A 20691-nucleotide genomic window follows, 5' to 3' on the forward strand; every position below is an offset into this window, starting at 1 on the left:
CAAAAAGCAAAATAGAAGCCTAGATAATTATAATGATCAAGTGAAGAAATACACCTTCCTCCCTTCTTTGCAAAAGGGCTATGGGCATGGAATAAAGTTACATGCTATAAATTATAGTTGATTAGTTTTGTTGATTTTTTTTTTTAAATACTCTGTTATAAGGGGTGGTTAAATGCATAGGAGATGGTAAGGAATAAATTTTTAAATTATGTAAAAACAAAAGGAACAATGGACTGCATACAATTTTACTATGTTAAGAGTGTTATAATAAATATCTAAAAAAGCAAGTCAGGAAAAGGAGAGATAATAAGTAACGTATTTGTATCAGGCTGTCTGTTCTAAATGTTTCCTAAGGTGGCTAACTATGTTACAGGTAGAGACAATGTGATCAGTTGAATCAATGAAAAGTACTTAAAGGAAAAAGACACGAATTTTAATCCTGCCAGTGTAACTATGGACAAGTCAGTTCACTTCTGCAGAGCCTTAGTGTCCATATTTATAAAATATGATGATCTCCTAATGGTTCTGAGAAAACCACTTTGTTAACACTTTTAAAACTCTGAATGATGTATCCTTTTGCTCAAGATAAGATATTGTACTTCCCTTTCTGGGTATTGTCACCTACTATAGATTTGGTCTTCCCTCTAAGAGATGAAGCTTTACTTCCTTGGAGTCGCTCCAGAGATTAATCTCTTCTCAAACTTTCTAGCAATGATAAAGCATTTAAGTCAACCAACAAACATTTATTAAATGCCTACTCTGTCAAACACTGTACAAGACAATAAGGATTGGGGTTTTATTTTCCTTTGTCATTGAGTTTTGTTTTGTTTGTTCATTTGTTCAGGGAGATGTCTAAACTTTTGATTTAATTGTCCTAAGACAGTAACTTCCATTTGCCTTACTAAATATTTATTAAGTACAGGCACTATGCCTCATTTCCTTACCTTTAAAATGGGAATAACAGTGCTACCTCCCAAGGCTATTGTAAGAATCAAATTAAGACTATATATGTGAAGCATTTTGTCAAGTTTAAAACCCTAAATAAATACCAGCGATTACGGTGATATAGGTGATAGTGGTGGTGATGATGATGATGAAAATGATGGAGGAACTCTCAAGTAGGGAAAACTCCCTCTAACACTACAGACTGGCAACTTGCTGGCATCTCACCTATTACTCTAAGAGAGTAGCACTAAAGAGTGGAGTGGTTTGCCAAATGTCCCACAATCAGCTTAATTGTAAAAAAGATATCTTGAAATCAGGTATCCCTAGTTCTGAAGCTGGCTGTCTATCCATTATCATGAAGGACATTTAAAAAAAAAGTCTCTCCTAGCAAAGTAGTTTAGGTTCTAGGGGAAAACAGTATATACAAATGTTAAATAAATATATACGGTGATTTCAGTGGTACACATTAACAGCAGGAAAGAGGAGAAGGTCTTTGTAGGAGAAAGCATGTGGCTTTCAAGAGGATTGGAAAATCTAATCAGCAGAAGTGAGGTGGCAGTTCATTCCAGGAAAATAACCTGCCCAAAGCACTGAGTAGAGAGATAAAAGGTTGTTACAAAGGATAACCAGTAGACCATTTTTGTAGAAAAGCAGAGTACATGAAAGTCAGTGGTCTATAAATAAATAAATGTATAAATTTAAAACTATTAAACATTTACTACATGCCAAGCACTATGCTAATACGTTATACAAATGCAAGCAAAAAGGATACCAGCCCTCAAGAAGCTTCCATTCTAATAAGCCTAGAAATATAAGCTAAAGCCATATTTTATAGATTTTACATATTAAATCGCAAAAAGCCCACCTGTATTTGGGGAATAGCACTTTGCTGCCTGAAGGATAAGTTAGAAAAAAGGAAATGTTTTGGGGGTATTAAAGGCCTGAACTAGGGAAGTAACCACGTTCTGGTTCATGAGGTATGGTAGAACCTTTGATTAGAGGTGTAAAATGAAAGTGGATGAAGACTGGAGGATGAGGTTGCAGACACAGGTGAATTAGAATGATGATTTTGCCTTCCATAGAAATAGAGAAGTGAGAAAGAAAGATCAATTCTGGGGGGAGAGACTATGAGTTTGAGGCACCTATGGCACATCCAGTTAGAGATATTCAATAGACAATCACTGATGTGGGCCTAGAGCTAAGAAAAGATAGGGCTGGAAAAATACAATTCTGTATATTTATAATATTGTATATTATAGTAATTAGGGTCAAAATATCCCCTTAGCAGTCTGTAAGCCCTTTGCGGGGCACAGTGAATAGAGTGCCAGGTCTAGGGGTGGGAAAATTCATCTTCAAACACTTATTAGCTGTGTGATCCTGGGCAAGTCATTTTGCCCTATTTGCCTCAGTTTCCTTATCTGTAAAATGAGCTGGAGAAGTAAATGGCAAGCCACCCCAGTATCGTTGCCAAGAAAAACCTAAATGGGGGTCAAGAAGAGTCAAGAAAAATGATTGAAAACAATAACATGAGCTAGATATTGTACTAAGTTTAAAGGCCTTAAGATGCTTTGTAGCTCTAAACTATGAACCTACTATTCCCAACAAAAAGTAGAATCTAGTCTTTGCTAATACCATGACCTTTATTTCAGCCCATGGTTTCTATGTGACTTGAATGACAACTAGATTTCTATCTAGACATTAGAAATTGCCTTTGATTACGGGCCCATAGTATCATAGGATATTAAGGAATACAAAGGAGTGTAGAGATAATTTAGTCTCCCTCCTTTTGCAGGTTAAAAAAAAATGGATTTCAGAGAAAAAATGTGATTTGCCCAAGAATACACACAGCTAATTAGTGACCAGGTCATTGGATTACAAGTTGAGTCTTTCTTTCTAGAACACAACTATCCCTGCATTTGGGTAAGGTTTGATTTTTCATCTGTCTTTGTATAAAGACAACAACAATATCACTGATTCTATAAACACTGCTCTGTAAGTGGCTGATAAGTTTAGGTAGGTAGCACAGTGGACATAGTGCTATAGTGCTGAGCCTGGATACAAGAAAATCCAAGTTCAAATCCAGCCTCAGACTCTTAGCAAGTCTCTTGACCTCTATCAGTCTCATTTTCCACTTCTGTAAAATGGGAATAATAGTATCACCCACCTCCCAATATTGTTCTAAGAATCAAATGAAATAATAATTATAAAGTCATTTAGAATCTTAAAGTACTATATAAATGCCAAGTATTATTATTACTACTACTACTAAGAGAAGAATAGCTCCACTAGAATTTTTTAAAATTTATTTTAGCTCCTCACTTTAAAAAAATGCTCTTTTAGGATTGATCCCTCATCAAAATATTCTTAACTATATGATAAAAATTCTATTAGTTATGGTAATCATTGATATTTGTAACCTGCAAAGAACTTTTCAGACATGACCTCATCTGACCTTCATAATAATCTAATGAGCTATGTCATATGCCCATCATTACCTGTACCTTATAATGAGTAAACAGGCTCAGAGAGGTCAAATGCCTTTGAAAGAAAATTATAAAGTTTTGAGCAAAAATATGAGAATTATAGGAGCACACATCGTATTTTCATCACCGTTGCCTTATATGAACAAGGCCTTTGGAAAAGAAAAGCAGATGAGGAAATAGTTAAGAACATAATTTATAATAACAGGATTGGGAATTCTGGGAAATGAATTAAAAGGTAGGAATGACAAGCTCTACTATCAGGGATAAGGTAATTTGCCTGATATCTCACAAATCTTTTAAAACCTCCCAACTCTTCTAAAAACACTTTAAACCGAAAAGGAAATAGAACATCTCCTACATGTGTCCTATATAAATGAGCACCAGGGAAAGCAATATTTAGGGAGGACAATAGAAGTACAAATTGTCTCTTCAGAGGAAATAATAAAACTTATAGTTTGAGATAGCTATATATTAAATGTAAAAATTATGGTAGCAAGGAAAGTAAACCTGAGATGCTAATACAAAGAAGCAAATTTGATCTTATTGTCTTGCAAAATGAAAACCATGAGGAAGAATATACCTTATGTAGATGGAAATGGATAGATTAAATAAAAATGTTTATTTAATAAATAAAAAGATGGGGAGTGGAATATTACTTCTATATTAGAAATTTAAAGCCATGTGGGAAAATCTAGGAACAAGAAGAGAAGAAACATACTAGAGAACATTTGGGTAATGATCACACTAGGCTGAATCAGAAATAATATGGTCATTAGATCTTGCTAATAGTCTAATGACCATATTATTGTAACTAATAATGTCATTTAATGATTAATGTGGTCACTAGACCACATTACAAATCACCTGGACAGAAAAATGATAAAGATGAGGAACACAGATGACAAGTCTCCCTGATTTTGGTCTGTGTTTCTGCTTCCATCTTTCTATGTTGCTTGGCTGTCTCTCTCTCTCCTCTCTTCCCTTCAAAAGAGGTGGGAATGAGAGGCATGGCTAAATAAGCTGATTTGAATATACACAAAATTCAGAAACCATTTTAAACATTTGTTAAGACATGCACGTGATATGGAAGAATGGGAAGGTATAGGTAAGAATAGTGTCTGAAGTGCCAAAAATCAGAATGAGCTCAGGTTGGCAAAGAAAGCTAATACTAATGAAAGATACAGTTTTAGGTATGTTGAGGAAAAGAAGTTACAGAACAGATAGGATTATTGCTAAGGGTGAATGGGACAATGTCCGATGACAAAGGAATGCCTAATTTTTATTTTATTTCTGCTTTTTCTGCTATGGAGAATGCCATTTAGTTTAGAAAGGACAGAACAAAATTGGGATAAGAGGAAGTTGAAACCCACAATTAAGCACGTAATAAAATTCCATATGGCCTTGAAATCACCATGCCCAGACATACTACCTTACACTCTAGAAGACAGAAAGAATTGGTAGACATAACTGTTATGTTTGAAAGAAAAAGGAGCATAGAGCATGGGAGAGGGACTATAGGACTGGAGAAGACCATTTGTTCCAATTTCCAAAAGAAGGAAGATTAAAGTCAGAAAACTTAAGTTAGTGAGCCAAAATCTTGACAGACTATAAATAAAGCTGATAAGATGACTTTTAAAAACATAGATAAGTGCAAAATCCTATTTTTGTGTTCAAAAAAAAAAAAAAAAACCTCATGAGTATAATAGGGAGATATGACTTGAAAGTTCACCTTTAAAAAGTTTGTGTATTGTCATGAACCCCAAGCTCAACAGAAGCAAAAAGTAAAATATGATTTACCACCAAAAAGTGAATGTTTCTCTAGGCTACATTGAATGGTATAGTTTAGTGTGTTCATAGATGTGCTGGTAATGTTTAACAACAGGCTTTCTGGAGAAAATCTCTTTTAACATCATTCTCCACTATTTTGTAAATCTAGACAATCAACAATATAATAAAATCAAGCTCTGATTCATAGCATTTGCAATTTTATCAGCTTAAAATGGTACAAGTTGGTTTTAACAAGTCTGTGAGTATATTATTATATTGGGGCCAGGAAGGAGAAAGTCCATTGTACTTCACCTTGAAGAGATTATACCTTGAATATTATGTTCAATTCTGGCATTAATTGGAAATGACGATGTTAAACTAAGGAAGAATGAAAGGGGATAACTAGATTAGTGAACAGAATTCCTCTTGCTCAGGGGCCTCAATTTTATGACATATAAGGATTAAATTGAAACTCAGTATATTAATCCTGGAAAAGAGAAGTCATAATAGTTATGATTATTTCCCTCTAATGTTTGAAAGGTTGTTATGTAGAAAAGGAAGTCAACTTGTTCTATGGGGAAATGGGTGGCAATTACAAAGAGGCAGATTTCAGCACAACATAATAAAATACCTAACATTTGGAGCTATCTGAATATAAAATGGGCTCAATTCTCCAACACCAGAGATCCTCAAGGTTAAGTCAGATGACATTTCTGCTGCACAATGGAAATAGTATTGGATCTGAAATCAGGAAATTTAGACTTGAATTTTAGCTTTTTGTGGCCTTTCCTTTAGCCTTTTTAGTCTCAGCTTCATCATCTGCAAAATAAATAGTTATAAAGTCCCTTCCTTGAATAATGACTGATAATGGGACAATTTCAAAATTCACAAATTAAATTAAAAAATTGAATGGTCCTATGATCCTGCATATCAAGGTCACTTGGAAAACGACATGAAAAAGTACTGCCAACTCATCTCCAGCAGTCCTGACCAGAGGATTAATGACAATTGATACAATGAAGCACTAAAAGAAACAAAACCCCCATTTTTCCTCTAAATAATTTAGACCCTCCAGAATTCCTCAGATTTTTTTTGCCTTCTGATCTTTAGTGGCCGCTACTCAGATTGGAAAGGAACCTAAAGTATGCAAAATTCTCCAAGATTAAAAATGACCAAAATCTCCCTCTCTAGAGGTGATGTCAAGAAGGGGGACATTAATAATGTTAAAGAGATGAGTATAGCTTTAGATAGTGGGGAAAGAGAGGTCTAGAAGCCTATGAATCACAAAAGCTTCATTTCTGGACAACACAGGTTTTTGGAGAGGAAACAAGAAGTAGAAATTTTTTGATAGGTCAACAAGAATACAAACTCCTATTCTAGGCCCCATATTGGGCCAGCTCCTGGGAATACAGAGAAAAATTAGTCTGCCTTCAAGGAAATTTTGCTCTAAGAGGAGAAATAGCATGTAGTTTTTGTTTTGTTTTGTTTTGTTTTGTTTTGTTTTGTTTTGTTTTGTTTTGGGGGAGGGGGAGAGTTGTTTTTTTTACATGTACAGGGGAAAAAAATGTCTCTCCCAAATATCAATGAGATGATGACCAAGACCATCAGTGCATCCATTTGTGAAATACTGGTAAAGGAATTGTATTGGGGGAAGGGGTGGCAGAGGAGTGATTAGTCATGCTTCTAGATACATCTCCTATTTGCAGCTTACTCTATGAGCAGGTCATGCTAGAATGGGATTGAACCTAAAGCTAACAGCTACAGGCTCTAGTTGGTCTAGTGGTGAAGTTAGGACCCAGCTCAGCATAGTAGACACGTGGTTTATAACAGAAGAACTCATCTCTCATTCTCCAAACAGTTCCAAAAGTCTGTGAGTTGTTTTGCCTTCCCTGGCCCTTAAACAAGGAATTGACCTTTACTCTGGATAAAAAATACAACTAAGTAGCCAAAATAATCTGCAGACTACCAGGTGGGACATATTCTCTCCTCTCTGGGTGATAGCAACAATGTGATTTACTAGAAATAATAACTACCATTGACCAGACCTATAACAAGAAAACCCCATCCTTGGGACAGACCTAAGCGTCCAAATCCAAAGGCACCAAACAGAAACCAACTTGAGTCAAAATTTCACTCCTTCTTAGGACTACAGATGTTTACTGAATATGCTTTTTCCCCCCTTGAGAGCAATAGATTTAAATCACTAGTAGTTCACTTTGAGATTTTAAAATAGGAACCACAAAAGAAAAAACCATTCTACCCGAATGATTTCTATTCTCAATTACCCATTGTTGGACAAAGGTGCCCGTTATTATAATAACAGGAGATCCAAACAGGCAATGGGCCAGGGGAATTTACAAAATAAAAATACAACACAACTTTGGCAATTATCTAATGACTTGGGGTAATACAGTCTACTGACAGAGAATGTCAATGCAAAAGAAAAACAAAAAAGTTTGCTCAATTATCAATAAAGCTTTAAAGCAAACTGGGTTTGTATTACTCAATTTATAGACATAATCATAGCTCTATAGACCTGGAGTAAAAAAAACAAAAATTTTTCACTGTCCTTTTAGCCTTTACTTTCCCCATGTTTACCGTGTTCCACTTAAGAGCCTCAAAAATTAATGTTTTCTCTGTCGTCCTTGTAAACTCATCATCTTATACCCTCAAGTTCATCTTCTCTAAAGTCAATAGGAATTCTTTAAGATGCATCTATAAACAACAAAAGCAAATGAAAAGGATTCCCTTTCCCCCCTCTCTTTCTGAAACTTTTACAGTGAAACTGCATATTTCTGTAATGAAACAGCTGGAAAGAATTTGGGTTAGAGAACACTGAGACATACCAAAAAAAAAAAATCATTTTAAAGACAATTTTTGTTTTGAGTTTTGTTTTTTAATAAAGAATAAACTTAAGCTACTTCATAGCCTCAGTAGATTAATATTCTGACAACACACTACTTACTAAACATATAAGGTAGAATATTTAAGACAAGTTGGCATCTACATGTAAAGAGTGGTTAAGAGTTAGAAGTCTTGGGTTCTACTCACTTAAACCTGTATGACTTGGTTCCTCAATGACTTGCTCTTCTAGCTGCGTACCTAGCTACCTATCCCACCCACCCTCATAATCTTTCTGTAAGGCAGTGAAGTAAAGACAGGTGACATCACTAACATAGTTTGAAAAAAGTCATATAAGACAGCAAGATATTACACAGCTATAGACAAGACTCTATGGTGAAGACAGAACTTTGTATATACAACACATAATAAATTAGAATAAGCTTTGGTTTGAATAGATAATAAAAGTCCTGATAAGGCAAGGTAACTGACTTTTAAAATACTATCAATCCTGGATTCCAGTCGGCTATTGACCTGGTATTTTTTTCTGATCTATATTTGTGGTACACGTGACTAAGATAAAAACTTGGAAATAAAACAATTTAAGGCTCTTCAAACCAAAACTTCTTGGTTTTACATATGAGTTAATTTAACCATAAAAATGATATGGATCTTAATTAAGAGGTTTGTAAAGTACTTAAGTTTGTCATATGTTTACATTTAAATGTAATTTCCTTTAAAAAAAAAAAAAAAACTATTCAAGTATCAGCTAACTAAACTAAACTGTTGGTTTAGATTATTTTAACTACTAGATAAGATAAAAACTGAGATAACATACTATAGAGAACTCTACTTTAGAAGGAAAGGTACCGTAGTCTTTTTATCACTTACCCCTGAGGCTGTGGTGTGTGTGGTAGGAGAAGCATTTTTGCTACAATCATCAGAGTTTGAAGATGTGGAAGTTGGAGTCATAGGAACTGCATTGTTATTGTTACCTAAAACAGACATAATTAACACCATAACTATATGTATTGCTTCCTTTCTTAACTTTGGCAAAGATTTTGCAATTAAATTCTCTATTTTATATTTACCAGAACATGACTTTGACTTATTTATGTTCTTTGGTTTTCTCTTCCTGGTTTGAATTCCCTCTTTCTTCATAGCAAGTGGTCTGGGAACCTAATGGAAAAAAATTCCATACAGAACATAAAGTTTAGTAAATACTTCTTCGAAAAGAAATGAAACTGTAGTTGCAACTAATTTTTGCAAACATGTCTATCTGGTAAAAGAACATGTATGAAATCTCAGTCCCATCAATTTTACAAAACAATTTCATATAAGCAAAGCAAGCATCACTTGCCCTCTTCATCTCAATATTCATACAGAATTCTTACATTAAAAAAGTAATGAGTTACAAAACAGAACACCACTACTACTTCACTTTAGTATATATATTTTTCACTAAGCCCACTTATTGGCAGGAAAAAAATAAGAGATTAAATTTTTCATTCTAAAAAATAATTGGAGGGCCAATTTGAAGTTACAATGATGGTTTTGATAACTTTTATATAGTTAATCCATCACCACCCTCCCCTATCAAATAAAAAAGGTCTGTTAATGAACTTTTTCATTTAAAAAAAAGGAATGATAATATACTTCAACAAAAATACTATATGATGATCAATTTTGATGGACTACGCCATCTTCAGCAATGAGATGAACCAAATCAGTTCCAATGGAGCAGTAATGAACTGAACCAGCTACACCCAGCGAAAGAACTCTGAGAGATGACTAAGAACCATTACATCGAATTCCCAATCCCTATATTTTTGCCCGCCTGCATTTTGGATTTCCTTCACAGGCTAACTATACAATATTTCAAAATCTGATTCTTTTTGTACAGAAAAATAATGGTTTGGACATGTATACTTATTTTGTATTTAATTTATCCTCTAATATATTTAACATGTATTGGTCATCCTGCCATCTAATGGAGGGCGTGGGAGGAAGGAGGGGAAAAATTGGAACAAAAGGTTTGGCAATTGTCAATGCTGTAAAATTATCCATACATATAACTTGTAAATAAAAAGCTATTAAAATTTAAAAAGGTGGGGGAGGAAGAAGGGGGAGGGAATGATTTGCTAACCAGAACATCTCTACTTTAGTTTACACTTTTTTTCAATCAACTCACATATGGAGAGGTAATAGATTAAGTTTTTCATTCTAGAGAAAAACTAAATCCAATTTACAATTCCAACTTTTACATACTTAATATATTCCACATCTCCCTTCCCAATAAAATAAAGAAGCTCTAGATATTAATGATATTTTATGCCATTTTTCAAAATGAAAATTCTGGTACTGATAACAAAAACATTGATACTTTGTACCTATTTAGACATATACAAAGTAAGATTAAAAAGCTATACTGATTTTCTTACATTCATAAATAAGTTAGTCTGCGATTTTGTTAGAGCTTTTTGTTTCTTTATTTGCTTGCTTATTCTTGTTTTTCTTTACCTTTGTGAAAGAGGTCTAACTTTTTGAATGCTTCTCATCTTATTCCCCCCCCCTTTTTTTTTTATAAACAGTTCATTGAGTATGTCCTAATCCTACCGAAGGTACACCACATGTTTGATGATGTAAAACCACATTCAATTGCATCAGTAATTTAAAAACCACATTAAACGGCATACCCCGTGAAGTTTCATGTAGAGCCCACATGCATTGCAAACAGGTTCACCCTCTGCATTTCTACGCCACAGGGTGGTGGTTGTGGTGTGACAGTTGGCACAGGATAAACCAAGCCGCCGTGTTGAAGGCTAGAAACAAGAACAAATAAATCAGACATTAGGAAAAATATCCATCTGCTTGTGTCCTTTACCATTTGGTGTTCCTGACAATGGCAAATCACATCATTTGGTTTTTGTGAGAACTAAAATACTCCAAAAAAAAAAAAAAAAAAAAATGCAGAAAGCAGGAAATAAAACTAACCAGTTATAATTCTTTCTGGATCAAAATTACATACTGGAGGTTTATATAGAATGATTTATCTCACAAAGCTGATAAGCAGATTTGCTATGGTGTAATACTGTTTTATAAAATAGCCATGCAATATTAAGTAATTGGTTCTGGCTCAGAGGTATTAAAAACACCATCATCTTGAGAATATGTTTGAAACTTGAAAGCACCTCCCAGTCATTGATATTGAAGGGTTTTGCTTGTGGTTTTGTTTAAATGGAAAAGTCATCTCTGCAGTTTAAAAGATTAGCAAGCTCATTTTATATTCAAAACTTACTTCTGGCTATGGCTAGGGTAAGGCACAATATGACCATCCATCCTATTATGATAGTCAATAGTCAATCATTATATCCAGGTGAGACACTGGAAAATCTAAACTCAGAAGAGTCATTATTTGCTGAATTGCTTTAGGCTAATTTTGAACCCTTTGAACAATTTAGGCCCTTTGAACTTTTCATCTTTATTTTCTCAAGTACAGAATTAAGATAATTGTGCTATTTTTTTCAGGAAAAAAAGCAAATTAATATCTGCCAAAAGGAATATGGGAGCAAAGAGGGAAGGAATGGAGTTCTTATCTACACATTAGTCTCAACTGACCTTGGGAAATTTTTCCAAATAGAGCAAAAGACAAGAATATGCTATAAATCCTATAGTCAGCTGTTATCTTAATTATTACCCAACTGATTGTGGTTCTGATGATTAGAAAAACAATGTAGATGTTTTTATTGTTTTAACTATTGTTAACTGGCTAAGACTATTATATTTACACTGATAGAAGTGAGGATAACTTATCCAGATTTGTACTGACATTTGATATGGAGGTAAAGTAACAAATGCATTTTGTGTAAAGATGTCATATAGATTCATTTAGGTAGGGTCACCTAGGTAGAACTTCAAAACTGGCCTGCCCCTTTGCTCATGACATCATTAAAAGAATTTGGTTTTATCCAGGTTCTCAGTTGTTTTGTTCTCACATATGAGAATATATGAGCCTTGAAGCTATTAAAAATGTCCAAACTTTTAAAATAATCAGATCCTTAAGACTAAAAATTTGGTTTAAATTATTTTCTAAGTAGAATCTATCTAGCTGTCCAAAATTACAAATTATTCAATTGAAAAAGAAAGGTGGTGAAAACCTAAAAGACAAAAATATTTTAATATCTCAAAAAACTATTTGTGGTAAAGAAATAAAATGTAGGTAAGTAAAATAAATTAGAAAAAGTCACCATAAAGACAGAGAGTATCTCATAGTATACAACTAATATATCTGCCAGCAAAATGGCAAAATTCCTCGAAAGGTCCCCAGAACATGGAACTAAAGTAATGGAAAGAACAACCTGGAAGAAGGAGAGTTAGATTCCTATCTGAACTCTGGCACTTACTAGCAACTCTGTGACCCTGGACAGATCACTTAACTCTCTAAAAGTCAGTTTCCTCATCTCATTCACCAGGGAAATGAGAAATATTAAACAAGAGATACTACCAACCTCACAAGATTATTGTGAATAAAGTCACTGAAACTCTAAAAATGTGAGACATTATAATTATCATTCTAAATATAAACATTTAATTAAAAAGTGCAATATAGGATTTCATCCCTATGCACATTGAGAAAGCAAGCACAGGCACAGAACAGAACAATTTTATGAACCAGACTGATACTAAAGTAATTTTTTAAAGTTCCCAACTGAAAAGTAAAATTGGATATTATGCATATTTGTATGTTGTGCTGCTATGAGAGTTCTTTTAAGATTTGACATAAAAACTAAACTATTTCAAAGTCTGATTCTTTTTGTACAGCAAAATAACTATATGGATATGTATACATACATATTTAACATGTATTGGTCAACCTGCCATCTGGGGGAAGGAATGGTGGGAAGGAGGGGAAAAGTTGGAACAAAAAGTTTTGCAATTGTCAATGCTGAAAAATTACCCATGCATATAATCTTGTAAATAAAAAGCTATAATAAAAAAAGAAAGAAAAAGTAAAATAAAATAAAACCATATCACTGGTGCCTTTCAAGAAGTACCTTCAACTAAAAATTAAACTTCACATCAAAAATCTTCTTGAAGGGGGAAGGGAGGGAGGCATAAAGAGTGATTACGTTTTTCATTTTTTTTTAATAAAAAGAGAATGATATTAGATGCTTTCCAAGATCCTGTAGTCATACCTAAAAGCACATCAAACAATTTGCACCAGTTATGCTATACCAAACATTTCTTTATTTTAATATAGTATATAGGACATATCCCACTCCATCAAATTGCATAAACCATTGCTAGAATTTTTTTTTTAATTTCTAACTGCTCCTTCCCACCCCTCCCAAAAAATCAGCTTGATTTTCACAGGTTTAAATTTATGAACCTGACTGACCTAATGTATATTTGGAATAATTATTTGATATGATCACACACACACACACACACACACACACACACACACAAAACTTGTGAGAGAAATTGAGGACGCTAAGATGGAATCAACTCACTACTTTTTGTCTTTCCCCCACCTCCAGAAATGACTGAGAAGGGGTTAAGAGTGATAATTTCTTCCTCTTTAGGAATTATATAAAATCAGTAAATTAGTGACAGTAAGGTCCATTTTGTAAACAAGCCATTTATGAGTTTTCAGTGGAATTTGAAGTCAATGGAAACAATCCAGTATCAGAAATTGCCACTATTACAAAGAATTTTATGGCTGTCGACAATATATCATAAGTCAAGCCAGTCCTCATAAACATGTGAAATGAAGGTGAATGGGTTATAAAAGTTCCTTGTAACAAGTGATCTCTGTTACATTCATCACTAACAAGGAATTTAAGTTACACCATAAATCTGTTATTTTGCAATGTCAAATTCACTGTGATTGGTTATGTACTACAGGTTAAATAAACTTAAATATAGCACTCAGTTTCTGAGAAGTATCCTCTATCCATTGTGGCCATAAATAAGGCGTCTATAATGACTACTAATTGTTCATGACACACCCTCTTATTGGTCTCATTTATTGCCTATTTGCTAGCTATATTGCTTGACCTTGGTTTCCACCTGTTACACTGAAGAAAAATAAGTCAACTCTGGGGTTTTTTTTTTGTTCCTATTTCTTCTTTTTAATTCTTACCCCTGCATTTCTTCATCATATTTACTGCTAAAACAATCTTCCCTATTAGGTACACATACACAAAACTTGTACAACAAATAGTACTATCAAAACCTGAATATGCTCCTTGAATTGATTAAATTTATGTAGCAATCAATTTTGAGACCTAACTGAAGAACGTGTTACTTTCTGGAGCTCAGCAAGTACTAAACTCAATGTGGCTTTTTAGAACCATAAATGTAGTTTCCATTAACTGAAATGTGAAACTTCCCTATAACATTTATCAGGGAGACACATATATATTATATACAGTTATACACAACATAAATTACTGCAACATCCATGCTCCAACCCATATCTTTGTACTTATTTATTTGGTTCTTAAAAGTGCCATTTGGGGGAAGCAATAAATTGTAGGAGATTGTAGGATGTTATAATTAACTTTAACTGTATACATTCACACTCATTAAATTTACCCTAGCCACTTTATTTTAAAGACTCTAGAAACAAACCTATAAAACTAATTGCCTCCCTATAAGGTGAGAGACTTCTATTGTGATGCAATTTCAATCTAATCTATTTAGCACAACAACTCAGTTGCATTTACTCCTGCTAATTAGAATATAACAAATTAGCTGCACACTTAAGAAATCTAGCATCCCATGGCAAAATGTTTTTCCTTCAAAATGGATTTGTGGACTAAGATATTTCTTTAAAATAAATGTAGTCCTGTGGTGTTAGTAGAACTATCTGTAATGAATTTTCCCCAGAAAATACAGCAATAGTGAGCTCACTAAAAGAGACTCAACACACAGAGATGAAATTGATCCCTGAAGAAAAATCAGAGATTTTAAGCATCATAAACTTGAAAGATGTCTTAATTTCTAGGTTTCAAAGACCTCAACTAATAGCAATTCAAAAACGGTGGCAAACTAACTCAAATTTACCAAAATTCAATATCTTACCTCCCTCCCCCTCCAAAAAAAATTAAAGAATGTATAGTATTCTACTCAAAAGTGGAATTAAAAGCAAGCTGGCCCAAGAAATTATTCACAATGGAATGCAGACGTGAATAAGAGTCTACATAGAGAATCTTCTCAACCCTCTCCTTCCTTCTTGAATCCAGAACTACCCTGGAAACTCAACACCACACAGTTCCAGGAGCAACTAGATCTGTCCCATCTCCCCTACTTGTTAACAAGTCTGTGAGAACTGTCTGGCTATGTCCCAATCACGGCACTTTCCCTCACTTCCCTTCTTAATGATGCCATCCTGGGGGTTCTGATTTCTGGGACACTCCCAGTCACACTCCCAGTCAAAGAAAATGGTTTAATTCAACGCCATATAGATTCAGGCAAAAGCTGCTCTGTGCATGTTCTCACTTACCACTCTTTTCTGGGGTTTGATAAGAGGTCGACTCAGTCCATTCATTTTGCTGTAGAGCCCACAGGCATTGCATAGGTAGTGGCCTGTCCCATCCCTTCTCCACAGGGGTGTCTGGATAGAACCGCAGTTTACACATTCTCGACTGTCCGACAGATCCTCCAGCAGTTCTGGGGTGGGGAAGGTGGAAGGGGGAGAAGGAGCAGTGAGGGAACAAAAAAAAAAAAAAAAAAAAAAAAAATCAAGGATTGACATGAATATCTGGAAACTGAAAAGCTAACACTGATTTAATGAAGAAATTGAGGGGGGGGGGGGCGGAGGGGGAGGACCCTGGGCCTCAGATTTAACATTTGTAAATGGAAGAGGTTTGAACTAGTAGGGAATCCCAAGTTTCTATTCTATATCTGTGATCTTATAATGGGATCTATTATAGGCACAGAGAGGCAGGTATTACTTTTATCTGCTTTCCTGCAAAATAATCTGGAATTGAAATGCTCTCCCTACTAAACCAATGGAGTTGTTAACAAAATTACTATGCTTCCTCGGAAATGCGACTGCAATCTTACTCTTTATTCCCCCCTCCTCTTAAAAACCCAATTAGTCTCAGATCCAGGAATGACTTGGGGATTTATCCTAAAGACGATCTTCCAAAATAATCCCATTTTCCTTGCTCTCTTCCATTCCAGTGGGAAGCAGAATGCAAGCCATAAAGCCAAGAAAACGCTTAAGTCTCAATTCTGACAAATTTCGGCTGTGCAAATCTGAATGGTCATAACCTCTCAGCACGTGAGGCCAGAGGCCTCAAACACCTGGCCTACCTCCCAGTGTGGCCTGAACCAAGATTAAAATATAATTGGGAAATTTTAAACTAAATAAAAACATAATCTAATATTACTGCCTATGTGGGGAGTAATCCTTAGGTAGAACCCCACTTCTGTTTGAGTTTGATTCCTCTGCTCTAGGTAACTTTCTAAGACTATTAAATTGCCAAAGAAAGTACCAATCTTCACTAAAAAAAAAGTGAGTTTCCTCACCTGGGAATTCCCTAATGCTTTCTATTTTGGGGCATCTTATTTCACAAGTTTGGTGGAACTACACCATCCTGGTATTTGACTAAAATTGTACAGGGGGAAAGGTCAATGAATTTATTGTCCAGCAGCCACACTGGAAACTGCACAAAGATTGATATCGTTATATAATTTTCCATTTAAAGGAGGGGGAGAGTAGGGGATGTTGGTGTATTTTTGCTGAGGAGATTCAAAAAAAAAAAAATTATTTAATTGGAGAACCTATTGTTGTGTGTCTGGCTCTAATATTATCAATACTAATATTCCCCTTTCTATGGCTCTCAAGTTCTCCTCAAGTTTAGACTGAACACTTTCAGGAATGAAACCTGCACAGTTACAATAAGATTATTTGCCAAACTAGAAGAAGTCATTAAACATTAACACAGATCTGTTCACCACCACTTCCAAAACCTGGGAAAAGTTAATTAAACAAAGGCAGTGTGACATTTTATCATTTTCCTAATGTTACCTGAAACATTTTTAAAGCATAGCATTGCTGTCTACTCTCATTTAACAATTCAGTAAAAAATTACTGAAATGAAACTTACTGGTACAGATTTTTTTTTTTTCCTACTGAGGGGGAATTCTGTTTCTCTAAACTTCTTGGGACATTATCAGTTAATTAGAAAAATAACTCTTTTCCTTTAGGAAAGAAAACACCTTACTTGTAAATATTTTTCTCCTACAAGAAAATCCTAAAAGATTAAAGAGTAGCTATAGTGAAAGGTATAAACAGTTGCCTCTAACCTCTTTTATCATTGTAACATTAACACTTTATCCTCATTTCAAAACTATTATACCTGAAAGCATTAAATAACCCATCCACACAACTCATATTCTGTGCCTTTTTTTTCATTTTAATTCACAAATTATCATCTAGACTAATATTTTGATCTGTGATAAATATGCTTGGAATCCCAATTCACAGATTTGCCTATTTTGTTGACTCTCAATTAAAATAAATCTACTTATAAAAATCACTAATTAAGAGTAAATAGTTGTAACATTTTATTACTCTCCCCCACAAACATTTAAATGAGTGAATGGATAAACAGATATCTTCTCCATGAAAGACTTCACCAAGAAGAATTAGCCCAATCTTTTTATCCTTAAGATTCTTTAAATTATAGGTGACATGTTTTCCCATATATATCCCTTTTTCTGGAAATTTCTGGACTGCATCTTCCTATTTTATAGAATTACCACTTGATTATTATGCCAACCTTTTATACCTTCTTATTGCTTGTTGGTCCAGAAGAACAAGTACTCTACTTACTAACAACTCATAGTAAGGTTAATTAAATGTGCTTAAGGTTTTCGACTAACTGCACTGTTTCAGCTATAAAACAAATTTTAATAAAAAGATTATTTTTCCATCTTTCAGAAACGAACTGAATATCCTCCAGAACTGAGAATATAGTTTAAGGTTTTCACTGGCAAACTAACAAACACAATACACGGGAGGTTTTGTTCTTTCCGCTAAAAGCTGCCATTGAATTCGGTAATCAGTAAAAATGCTTAGTACTTCCAAGGACACTGAAGTTAAACAGTTATTTGTCTTGATTGTTGACTTTAAAATGTTACCTTTCAGAGTACCTATTAGAGGGAATATTTCACTTTGCCTTGAAAATTCTTTCCTAAAGAGAATGCGAATATTAATCAACGCCTCAAATCCAATTGAGAAATTAATTTAAATTTCACTTTTTTTATTCAAAAGGAAAAACCAAGTACTCGTTTCACATGTTTGTGGTTATTGTTTAGTCGATATTTTTCTATTATCTGGCCTAGATGCATCTACAAATATAAACTTTATTTTCGATTTAAAAACCTAGAGGGAGGACTCCTGGTAGGTAGCACTGGTAGTTTTTCCATTCATTTGTTTTAGAACCCAACCTTTGCATAAATCAGTCTCTATCACTTATCACTATCACTCTTCTTCCTCGACCTTAGAGCCCACACAGAAATTACTTAGCAGAAATCATCCCAGATGCCCTATCCCTTCATTTTCTTTCAGGGCACGTCCACTAAACTGTGATCACTAACTACATAATGTTGACCACACGTGAATTTTTATGGGGAAAAGACTTGAAATTAGATTGAATCGTGGCAGATTGGGCAAATGCAAAGTCGGTAGGATTTTCACGGAGTCCTCTACTCATTACCTCACAGGAAACCCAGGAGTCAGGGATAAGGAACTCGGTTTAGATTCCAAAACGCTAAATTGTACACTTGAAAGCTTTTCATTTGTGCTTTAGTTCTCTTGCTTTCAAAAGATGAAGAAAAAGGAGGGATGAGAAGAGATGTAAAAAGCTAGCTAAGAGCAATGTAACACTGGCATTCCTTGCATTGTCCCCTCAAAGACATTTGTTATCAAGACACCTGCAATTTGGGGAGCAAAGAGTAGAATGATTATTTCGTTTCTCCTATCTTCTACTCGGGGAGATCTCTCTGCTTTCCTTTTCTCAATCATGGAAAATTTCCCTAAGCCTTATTCTTAATAATTCTATTCTTTTAATACTCTCTCTCTCTCTCTCTCTCTCTCTCTCTCTCTCTCTCTCTTTTTCTCTCTCTCGGGGAGAGAGATTCCACAAAGGTGATTGGTCACATTTGACTTATTACACAATAAAACCTAAAGGGAAGATTAAGAGTGTGGGTAAGTGAGAAGACTAAGTTTGGAATAAAGTTGTTGAAATATTTAAAATTAGATAGAACCATCTTTGCTAGAGATACTCTAGGAATACTTTGATTTAAAATATTTCACTAAAGATTTATTTAATGTTATTTAGAAAAACATCTTCTCACACTATTCTATCAAATATCAGAATAATTTGGAAAAGAGGAAAGGCAAAAAGAGACACTCTGGGTCAAAAAATAGCCTTCATTGCTAAATATTGATCTACAAATGTATCTCATTTACTCTTTTGTGGTCTTCCTCTGATACAATCATGCCCTCAATCATAAACCCTCCATCTGTTGTGTGTGTTTTTTTAAAGTCTCTACATACTCATTCCTAGAAGCAAATGGTATTTGTTATCATACAGAATAGGTACCCCCATGTCATCTTAAGTGGGGGAAGTGACAAAAGTGTGTGAGTAGTTAATACCCTGCAAATTCCACATGCAACACACACACATATACACATATACACACATACACTTGCAGGTGATTTTCAAAATATTACCATTAAGTGATGGGGGGGAGGGAAGGGGTATATCACTAAAAGGGCAAATTAAAGCATGAAAGGTGGTAGAGAGCAAGGCAGTGCTAATTGTCTCCATATTTGTCTGCTCCTAATAAAACCTAAAATTTTTATTTTGTTTTCACTTCATAGTCACACCATCCACTGTGGTATGTCAATACCTGCCAGCAGTAATCTCTAAAGCTTTGGGAGCTTTGTATTCCAGAATTTGTCTCATAACTTCTTGTTTTCATAATTCAATTTCTACTACCTGGACCTAAGAAAGTATGTGAAGAAAGCTAAGAAGCTGTATAAAGAATCTGACATTAGTTGATTTCTTCTCTAGCATCAAAACTGCTATCATTCTCTCCCCCAAAACTAAAAATGTATTCCACTGAATCTGTCAATTCATCAAATGTTAGATCAGAAATAAGATGAATAGTGCTCCTGGGAGCACTGAGAAAGGCTTAGATGGAGATGAGGGGAGAAAAATGAAATTGGCGCAGTTTAGATGCCTTGATAATTACTGTATGGTTCAATTGTCCTAAATATTTAGAAAGGTATGAACTGAAAAAGGTCCAGTTTCAACCATGAGAGAGAGGTGCCTTTCAATATATTACCATGAATGTGATAGATTTGTCCGGCATCCCCAGGCACAAAGTTGGCCCGTTGATGACTATGAACACTGGAAACCATACCAGGTCTGGCATCTACCAGCTACCAGGAGTCCTCACCCATGCCAACAGGACAGTCTCCCCCAAAGACGGAAAGTCATTGATATAGAATTTCAGGGAATAATCACCCAAGTTGCCAACTCTGCAGGATCTATTATCTGAAAATGACACCCATAATCCAAGACAAGACTAGTTAACCTCTGCTCCTCTATTCTATCGCCAGAAACTC

The 20691-nt window shown here is 34.6% G+C and overlaps 1 protein-coding gene across 1 annotated transcript in view; it reads right to left on the minus strand.

Moving 5' to 3' along the window:
• The window catches only part of GATA6 (GATA binding protein 6), a 40473-nt gene that overhangs the window by 16156 nt on the left and 3626 nt on the right, over positions 1-20691 (minus strand). The window contains exons 3-6 of the mRNA XM_051970352.1: positions 15547-15713; positions 10733-10858; positions 9128-9215; positions 8928-9031 (exon numbers count right to left, since the gene is read on the minus strand). Of these exons, the coding sequence (XP_051826312.1) occupies positions 8928-9031; positions 9128-9215; positions 10733-10858; positions 15547-15713 (485 nt within the window). The remainder of the gene's footprint in view (positions 1-8927; positions 9032-9127; positions 9216-10732; positions 10859-15546; positions 15714-20691) is intronic.

This window comes from Antechinus flavipes, chromosome 1 (genome assembly GCF_016432865.1).
Source record: "Antechinus flavipes isolate AdamAnt ecotype Samford, QLD, Australia chromosome 1, AdamAnt_v2, whole genome shotgun sequence".
Classification (NCBI taxonomy): domain Eukaryota; kingdom Metazoa; phylum Chordata; class Mammalia; order Dasyuromorphia; family Dasyuridae; genus Antechinus; species Antechinus flavipes.